Raw genomic sequence first — 10,532 nt, 5'->3', positions numbered from 1 at the left:
TTTTCTAACCCACTCTGTATGTATATATACACACACATATAATAAAAAAAATTAATCCCGCTGGACCTCTTTAATGGCCCCATAGGCATTGTATTACTGTTAAAACTATGGGCTACAACAACATGAGCAAGACACTATTCCCCACCACCCAAACTAAATTAAAGAGAATGTTTACTTTTCCCACTTCTAGAATACGGTCCAACAATTTTGGTGGTCACGTGATCAAATATGTGGTCCATGTTCCTTATGCATTTCTAGACGAGAACGTAAACAAATGCCACCAGTTTGACGAAATGTAAATTGTAGTGAAAGAATGGAGTGGATATAGAAGATCCGTGGCAAAACCTGCATGACTTACATGCATTGCAAAGCGTGAAATCCATGTAATTCGCAGCATAAAGCGACAAGCTGTGGATTTAAAATCTGCACTGCAGGTCAGTTTCCAGGCAGATTTTACATCAGGCATTCTGGCAGATTATGGATGAGCCCTCAAAATCTCATCCATTTTGCAGTTACTGTAACCGCAGTAGAATACCAGAAGCATTTCCATTCTGTGGGAACTGTTTTCCTACTTTCCTCTGCTAATTTTTGGAAAGATATAGGATCACGAAATATAGGGATATAAACCCAACCTCAAGTGGGCATGTTTACACGGACAGATTTGGTGAGACAATGGTGAGCAATGTCTATGTATTAAAGGGGGTTTCCAGTTTCAGAAAGCAACTGAGCATCAACCTGCAATAAAGAACTGCCAGGTAAGTACTGATCAGATTCAGTGCCGCCATTCCAGTCTATGTTTACCTGGCAGAAGCGGTCACGTCACTGGCCTCAGCGGTTCACCAAAGATCCAACTGATTAGCTGCAGTGGTCACATCTTGAAGTGATGTCACTGCTGCAGCCAGGTAAACATAGCCCAGTAGGGAGACCCAGAGCTGGATCAGCCAGGCAATAACGAATCAGTTCTTTATTGCAGGCTGAGTCCCAAGGTTGTCAGGTTTTCTCCTGGAACCAGACAACCCTTTTAACCCACGTTGTGAAAAAGAGTCTGGTCACAAGCCAAGGATGGGGACTAGGACCCTTATTTTTCAAGCTGCACAATAAAAAGGAGTATCGCCACAGCAAGAACTCAACCTCAGGCACCGATCCTCAGATTTCAGCTTGTGGCCTGAAAAAATAAAAAATTCTGCTTTTCAGTGCGGCTTCATGAATAAGCTAATACAGTGAATCCATGTGCACAGACTGGAGTCATCTAAAACACAGCAGGGACGCCGGCCATTTCTATGCATCTGATTACAAATCAGCCGATGGAGAATGCATTAAATAGGAAAGAAGGAGAAGAAATGAAGCCACTTTTTTTTTCACATGTTGCTCGAAGTAATGCTGTCGTTTTAGAGGCATTATAAAACCAGAATGTCCCAATTTTCGTGCTATGGTCTCAGATTTTATCCCCCGAAAAAGGAACGCCCTTTACACAAGGTCCTGCTAATACATGGAGCAAATCAAAGTGTGGATGGGTCACAGTAGAAGACCTGATACATCATGGGATGACGAGACCATAGTCACCCTTATTAAAAGGAGTTGTCTGAGTGTTTTAACACTGATCACCTACCTCAAGATAGGTCATCAGTATCTGCACATGGGGGTCCAACTCCCAGCACCCCCACCGATCAGTTGTAAGAAAAGACTGAGGCATTCCTTGAGAACCACGGCCTCTTCATAGACCAGTGATGTCACGTTCCTTGGTCCCATGGCCTAGGTGTCACTCAGCCCCATTCAAGTGAATAGAGCCAAGCTACACCGCCAAGCACAGCCACTATACAGTGTATGGTGCTGTGCTTGGTGAGCCGAGGGGAGGCCTCGGTGCTCACCAGAGTGCCACAACGTCTTCATACAGCCCTTCAGTGGGATCCCTACTGATTAAATACGGATGACTTATCCCATGACTAATGTAAAAAATGAGAATCCGACATCATACAGTACACGACAATCTCCTAACAAAGCTAGAACCAGCCCTGTACCTCACATGGATCCAGAGATCTCCTCATTTATTGCTCTGCTAGATTCATCAGTCTGGCAGCACAAAGGGAGTGTCCTTTTTGCTTGGGCTAAGGGGGCGTGTCTATGCTCTGCCCATCACAACTAAGGAGGCAGCTGAAGAAGGAAACTGAGCATGTGCAGCCATTTCAGTGAGCAAGACAAAGAAATATGAAAAACTAAAAATGGTGATGGACCATGTGATGAGCACAGTGACGTCACCAAAGGTCCTTTTCCTCCAAGGTCCTCAAAGAAGAAGAAAGACGACGAGCAGTTAAATTTTTTTTTCTTTTTTTATTTTTTAACCCCTCCATCCCTAATTTACTTAGCATTCTGTATTAAGAATGCTATTATTTTCCCTTATAACCATGTTATAAGGGAAAATATTAAAACCTACATAACACCTAACCCAAACCCGAACTTCAGTGAAGAAGTCCGGGTTTGGGTAAAAAAAAAAAAAACTGAAGAACGCAACCGCATACAAAACTCACCCCACTCACAGGCAAAAATCACACGATTTTCCCGCGACGCACCCGCATTCTACCCGGCCCTCACACGCGACACCCGTGTGAAAGAGGCCTAAAAGGGAAGGTGTCACAGAATTTTTTCTGCCAGTTAACCAGATAGTGACACATATCCTTTTATTTCAATGTTTTCATTTTCTTGATTACGGGGGCAACCATCTTGCCTGAGATGTTCTTAACATTTAGAGATGTGCTTCACAGCAGCCCCCATGGGCCATAGGCAGGAGGGGGCCTCTGACTTCTATGGGAGTGCTTTCTAGGCATGCTCTGTGACCTGTGCAGAGGTCAGGAAGGAGAAGATAAGCTGTGATATTACCTATTGTGAATGGTGGATCATGTGTTCTCAGATATAGGTGATATCCAATTGTAATCCTACCTGTGATAAGCTGATAACTGCAGAAACATGATCTGTTCAGACAAAGAAGTGGCACTTATTACTAGGCTTAGTGGCAAGTGTGAAAACTGGAGGATTTTAGGTTTTATTTTTAATATAGATAGTGACAAAAAAGCAAAAAACAACCACCAAAAAGTCTTTAAAACCGCTCAATATATTTTTTGCTAGAAAACTGGAATGACCTCTATTCCATTTCTTCTGCCTGGACAAACAGGGCAATGACAAAATGGGAAAAAAATTCTCCTGCTGTAGACCACTGTACTGGTATGTTCCACAAAACATGTACTGTAGGGTATACATTTGTTGCACACATGTGGCAGAACAGCCTGCCAGATCTCTGAACGAAGCCTTACCTGATCCTCACACTTAGTTTTGCAGGTCTTCGCTTGAAACCATCCCTGCAGGAAGGTGACATATGAGGGACCAGAAGTCCCATGAAGGCAGAACCAAGAGGCAAGGAACCAGTGAGTATGAGGGTTACATTTAAAAAAAAAAAAAAAAAAGAAAAATGAAACCCTTTAGAGTGCTGTTCACAGCCACATAAAAAAAAAAATTATTTACATTTGATACTTATTTGCTGCAGTTTTGTAATTGGCCACACAGTTTTTACAGGTGAAACAAGTAACAGATGTGTGTTCAGTGGTAACACATCACAACCCTCCAGTAAAAATGTCACAGCGATTATACATCACCTTCCCTTTTCTTTGATCACATGGGTGAAGACATAATGGAAGTAAGGTGCCTTAACTGATTCACTACCCCTCACCTCTCCCTAGTCCCATTGCTGGGCAGCCAGGGAGAGTTAAAGGATAAGTGTCACATTTAGACCCCAATTTCAATTTTCATATATGTAGTTACTAATAACATGATATTCCAGAATCAGTTACTATTAGACTGACTTACCCCATATTTAATAAGATTCAGCCCTTAGCAACCAGTCTGCATAAAACTGCAATTTCACTATTCAGTTAAGATGGCCGCCACTGCCCTCACCCTGAGGCTAATCCCGTCTGCCCTCACTAGCCAGTAACAATAGCCCGCCAAGTGTCAGTAACCAGAGCCCTCCCCCCTAAAGGGTTAATCTCCTGCAGCACAAAGGGGTCCTCTTACCACATGTTGCTTTCATTTATACACTGAGCAGACGGCAGATCTCCCTTCCCTGGTCTGCGCTGCTCCAACTCTGCATTCTCCAGCTCTGCTGAGTGAGGGAGCGTCTGCCAAGCGCAGGGACAGGGAGAAGTGCACACAGCCCAGGCACTGTTATCAGCTGCTGGGGAGGACCTGGCTTTAATCATTTACCTACAGTCCCTGGCTGTCAGTAACGTGACCTTGCACGCTGCCTGCTCAGTCTTTAGACGGACCATGCCTAGCAACCCTATTTTAAGCACAGGTAAAAGTAGGCAGTACAGGGGACAAAAATGTGGAATTAAGGGGTAATTGAATACACAGTGAAAAGTTGAAATAGGGCCACCAAGGTGATATTAATCATCACAATCCAATACTCCAAAAAATAAATATATATACGACAGTTATCCTTTAAGTGATTAGTGCACAGAGAAAGGAGATTCAATATACTTAACAGGAAAAAATACACATGGCAGGATTTCCTGATGCAGCACCGGCTGGCTCTTCTGTTTCTTGGCCACCTGGTGGTCAGCTCTTAAGTCCCATCTCACTTTAGAAACAGCAAAATAGTACAACCCCTTTAATAAGAGGGGGTTCCCCGGGATTAAAAACAGCTCTATATTTTCAGAAGCAGCACGGCTCCTATCAGCAGTCTCATTCTCATATTACAGCTCAGAACCATTCACGATAGTGATGAGCTGCAATACCGAACACAGCCTGTAGACAAGAGTGGCGCTGCTTCTGGAAAGATGGCGGACTCTTTTCTATTACTGGTCAACCTGATGCAATCTGTTTGTTATCATCTATAAATGCATAAGCCGACCATGTGTTGGTCTTATCCCACTATTTAATTCATTTGGAAGAAGTGCATATCACAAAGCCTCCTGCAAACAGTCAAGAAAATTGCCTATCCCATGGTGAGTAGATGACCGAAGCCCTTTAATGGAATGGCTTGCTTTAACACGGAAATAACATGCAATATTTAAAGGCATTCCCATTTTGGAAGGCGCACAGACCTCCAGAAATGAATGACCTAATCCATTAAATCCCAGGTGCTGCTTCTTTATTCAGTGGGGTAAATGCAGATGCCAGGGCACCCGGCATGCAAGATCTTAAGCTACGCATTTATGCTGGAAAGGTTATAAAACATCAGTACATTCAGTCAATCTTACTAGTCGTCTAGCTAGCTTCACCACGTGGAGGAGTGTGTATGTGGCCCATGACTTAAGACCTAGCCCCAACCCTTCATGCAGATCCCTTGCTGTAAATTGAAAATGTTCAGCACTGACGCTAGGCTGCCCAGAACCGCTCAGACCCATTACATGTAACGCTGATAAATATGATCTTCTGAAATCCTCCACAATGTTGAACAAGAGCCCCAAGGTATTTGAAAGACTAGACTATTCCTTCCCACCGGTCCTTCTCTGCATCCAAGATCATCATCATCTCTCCAAATCCCCAGATCCCTTCTACTAAAGGCTGGGATTTCCCCCTGCAAATATGGGATTCACTCAGTGCGAAGTATAATGTGGATGCCAGAATCTGTGAAAACCGGGCCACTCATCTCTCCGGGCCGCAAAGCAAAAGAAGCGTCTTCAAAGGCTTTCTGCATGTCACCTGCAGGACAAAGAGTGAACACAACGGTCAGTCTTCAGGCCTGTGACATATAGATATACATGTAGAACCATAATGAAGGTCTTTACACAACTGCTACATTCTCTTCATCTGTCATTTCATGAATGCAGTACAAAGCTAGGAAAAAATGCTAGAGAAGGGAGAGGGGGCTGAGAGTGACCTCTAGTGGTTACAAAACATGCTACATGCAAAATTAGAAGTGCATCGATAACTGGAGGGCGACTTCCAGTGGTTATAAAATATACTGCGACAAAAAACGTGCTGAAAAAAAGATTGGAAAATGTGAGGAGGGAGACCTCTAGTGGTCACAAAATATAATACATGCAAAATGGGAGTGCTAGAAATAAAATGTTTGGACATCTATATTACATAATGGGAGGGTGATAGTGACTTCTAGTGGTTACAAAACATATTACATGCAAAAAAAGTGATAGAAAATAATATTCCCTGTGTAAGGGTGTATACAGAGATAGCTGTCAGGCCACTTTCACACTAGCGTTTTTGCTGGATCCGGCAGGGTTCAGCAAAAATGCTTCCGTTACTGATAATACAACTGTCTGCATCCGTTATGAATGGATCCGGTTGTATTATCTTTAACATGGCCAAGACGGATCAGTCATGAACTCCATTGAAAGTCAATGGGGGACGGATCAGTTTTTTATTGCGTCAGAGTAGGTCATGCTCCACATCCCAGGACGGAAAGCAAAGTGCAGCATGCTGTGGTTTGCGCTCCGGTATGAGAACGGAATGCATTTTGGAGTGTTTTCTTCCTATTGACAATGAATGGGGACAAAACAGAAGCGTTTCTTCCCGGTACTGAGACCCTATGACAGATCTCAATACCGAAAAAATGTTAACACTAGTGAGATTCGCCTTAGGCTAGGTGAACACCATGACAATTGTCGCACGACATTTTGTTGCACCAATGTCGCGCGACAATTTTTATAATGGCAGTCTATGGTGTCGCACTGCAACATGCGACATGCTGTGACGCAACAGTCGCAGAAAATCCATTCGAGATGGATTTTTCTGCGACTGTCGAGTCGTAGTTGCAGCGCGACACCATAGACTGCCATTATAAAAATTGTCGCGCGACATTGGTGCAACAAAATGTTGCAGTGTAGCCCTAGCCTTAGTCACTGATAGCTCCCCTCATGAACAATTAAATAAACAGAAAATGGACAAATTTCAAGTTTTACTGAATCTTCTCCAACAAAATAATATATCCATCTGCTCAGCGCCATCTGCAGATTTCATGGTGACAGGTCCTCTTAAAAATGATGATTAGTACGGGTAAATGGGTAACAGTGTAAAGGGGCCATGCACGACGTGATGTTTATTACATAGAGGATGGGCCGATGCATTTCCTGATAATGAACATAGACAATGGAACCTTCTCCAGCATCTGAAGGGGAGGAAGGATTCCATTTGCCTATTCAGAAAGGTGTAGAGTCTATCACAGACAAGAATAGGGACTTGTAGGGATCTATAGGAATAGAGATTCCTAGTAGCAAATGAAGTCTACATTTCATTAAATACAGCACAAGTGGTGAGAAACACATGTATGAGTGGTCGTTGGTGTCTGACCACTGACAGAACAGGTTTCTGCGAGTCCTTTCACACTTGCGTTATTCTTTTCCGGCACCGAGTTCCGTCCTCGGGGCTCAATACCGGGAAAAGAACTGATCAGTTTTATCCCCTTGCATTCTGAATGAAGAGCAATCCGCTCAGGATGCCTTCAGTTCAGTCGTTTTGACTTTTCAGGCCGGAGATAATACCGCAGCATGCTGAGGTTTTATCTGTGGCCAAAAAAAACTGCACACTTGCCTGAATGCCGGATCTGGCATTTTTTTTTCCATAGGAATGTATTAGTGCCAATTCAAATTGCCACATTGACGGATCCGGTATTTCAGTCTGCGCTGACCTTTAAAAATGTGGAAAAAATAAATAAATACCGTATCCGTTTTGCCTAATGACACCGGAAAAACGGATCCAGTATTGCAATGCATTTTTCAGACTGATCAGTCATAAAAAAATGACATGTTTGCCTGCCAAAATCAAAACACTAGTGTGAAAGTAGCCTAAGGGTACTTTCATACTTGCGTTGTTTAAGTTTTCTGGTATTGAGTTCCATCATAGAGGCTCAATACCGGGGGGGGGGGGGGGGGGGGGGGGGGAAACGCTTCAGTTTTGTCCCCATTCATTGTCAAGGGGATAAAACTGAACTGAACTGAACAGAATCCTCCAAAATGCACTCCATTCCGTTGCGTTCCCAGACCAAAGAGCAAACCGCAACATATTGCATTTTGCTTTCTGTCCTGGGATGCGGAGCAAAATGGATCCGGCATTAGCACCAATGCAAGTCAATGGGGACGGATCCATTTTCTCTGTCACAATAGACAATGGATCCATCCCCGATTGACTTTCAATGGAGTTACTGACAGATCCGTCTTGGCAATGTAAAAGACATGTTAAGAAGAATACAACCGGATGCGTTGATAACGGATGCAGACAGTTGTATTATCAGTAACGGAAGTTTTTGCTGGACCCTGACGGAACCAGCAAAACTGCTAGTGTGAAAGTGGCCTTAAAGGAAAGGCAGAGTATTTCACCACCGCTCCACTTACCTCTATAAGAAATGAAAGAAGATGGCTGAGCCCATGGACAGTGCTCATTAATTTAGTTAGTAAACTATAAGAACCAGTGCATAAACTCCTAGGACATCACCGACCAGATTGAGACACAGTTTTGAGCAGTTCTGCCATCCCACTTAGACCCCTACGGGCGTGTTTCACCATGCGGCTTCCTCGAAAGGTACGTAGGCGTAGTGGGATGGCAGTAGGGTTGTTGCTGGTATCGAAGTTTCGATACACAATCGATACTTTTGCCCCATTCGATACAATACCGGGATTTCCACTTTTTTGATACTGGCCTGCGCTGCTGCGCAGTCTAGTATCAGAACATGAGCGCGCTGCTGTCAGCGCGCTCATGTTCCCTCAGCAGCACAGGGGAGAAGGAAGCAGTCTCTCCCTCGCCCCTGTGCTGCTGCCACCAATGAGGAGAGGGGCGGGCGCATTGTGCCACCAATGATAGGAGGACTTTTCCTGGGTCCAGACTAAGTAGCAGGCTACACAGAGCGGCGCCCAGAGACGTCCCAGCACTTATTATTCCTGGGCGCCGCTCCGTTCGCCCGCTGTGCCCCCTTACTGTCTCCTGCTCCATATGATAATTTCTATCGGAGCAATGGGCAGGAGACATGTAAGTGCTGGCACATCTCTGGGCACCGCTCTGTGTAGCCTGCTACTTAGTCTGGACCCATATAAAAAGGTCGTCTAACACATAATACAGGGGGCAGGTGCTGGCAGCAGAATCGCATAGCCGGCACGGCGAATTGCATGGTTTTTATTTATTTATTTCTGTTACGGCGCTCACCGCATAGGAGATATTTTTTAATAATTTAATAGTTTGGACTTTTCGGACGCAGCGCTATGTAATATGTTTATTTATTGTTTATATATTTTATATGTAAAATTGGGAAGGGGGGGGGGGGGGATTTAAACTTAATATTTTAGGGTACTTTCACACTAGCGTTTTTCATTTCCGGCATAGAGTTCCGTCACAGGGGCTCAATACCGGAAAAAACCTGATCAGGCATATCCCCATGCATTCTGAATGGAGAGTAATCCGTTCAGGATGCATCAGGATGTCTTCAGTTCAGTCATTTTGACTGATCAGGCAAAAGAAAACCGCAGCATGCTACGGTTTTATCTCTGGCGAAAAAAAATGAAGACATGGCGGCATTTTTCCCCATAGGAATGTATAAGTGCCGGATCCAGCATTCAAAATACCGGAATGCTGGATCAGTCCTTTAAAATGTGTAAAAAGATACAAGACGGATCTGTGTGTCCGCATGACAAGTGGAGAGACGGATTCGTTCTTGCAATGCATTTGTGCAATTGATACGCATCCGGACGCGTCTCACAAATGATTTCTCACAAGTCACATCCAGATCGACGGATCCGGCAGGCAGTTCAGACGACGGAACTACCTGCCGGATCACACTGCCGTAAGTGTAAAAGTAGCCTCAGACGGGCGTCACGTTTTGGCTCCGGATGCATTGCGGCAAACCCGCGCAGGTAGGTATGCAATTGCAGTCAGTTTTGACTGCGATTGTTCAGTTTTTATCGCGCGGGTGTAATAAATATCGCGCGTGATAAAAAAAAAAAAACTGACTGTGGTAGCCAGACCCGAACTTCTTCACTGAAGTTCAGGTTTGGGTTCAAGGTTGTGTAGATGTTATTATTTTCCCTTATAACCATGTTATAAGGGAAAATAATAGCATTCTTAAAAGTAAAAAATAGGGCTGGAGGGGTTAAAAAAAATAATAATTTAACTCGTGCAGGGGAGACTCCTTCTCCACTGCGCTGCCGAGAAGAACATCGGTGGTGGGGCAGAGATCTATCATCTCCTGTGCCCCGCCGCTGTATTCAACGGCAGAGCTGCGGCAGTGGGTCTAGTCGCAAATGGCAACAAGACTAAAAAGTCTCGTCGCCATTTGTAAATTCTAAGTTGCCATTTTGGTCGCCGTCTGGAGCCCTGTACTGAAGCCCTGGCTTCCATAGTCAGCTCCCTGCTGCTGTGTGCACTATGCACAGAGCAGCAGGGAGAGTGTAAGGTCCTATTCACACTAATAGAGATCTATCAGGGTGAGGAGGACAAGGGATTAGAAGATCCCAGGTTCTGGCGCCTAAGGGGGGAAATTGTTAAATAAAGAGTGTAAAAAATTAAAATAAAAAAAAACACACCAAAATATTAAGTAT

The 10,532-nt window shown here is 44.2% G+C and overlaps 1 protein-coding gene across 1 annotated transcript in view; it reads right to left on the bottom strand.

The window, feature by feature from the left end:
* Positions 1-4,994: 4,994 nt before the first annotated feature.
* Positions 4,995-10,532, bottom strand: part of PIN1 (peptidylprolyl cis/trans isomerase, NIMA-interacting 1) — a 28,380-nt gene continuing 22,842 nt past the window's right edge. The window contains exon 4 of the mRNA XM_040415936.1: positions 4,995-5,694. Coding sequence (XP_040271870.1) covers positions 5,585-5,694 — 110 coding nt within the window. The 3' untranslated portion in view covers positions 4,995-5,584. The remainder of the gene's footprint in view (positions 5,695-10,532) is intronic.

This window comes from Bufo bufo, chromosome 1 (assembly GCF_905171765.1).
Source record: "Bufo bufo chromosome 1, aBufBuf1.1, whole genome shotgun sequence".
NCBI classification, from domain to species: domain Eukaryota; kingdom Metazoa; phylum Chordata; class Amphibia; order Anura; family Bufonidae; genus Bufo; species Bufo bufo.
The sequence above is the reverse complement of the archived record's forward strand: the minus strand, read 5'-3'. Positions and strand labels throughout refer to the sequence as shown.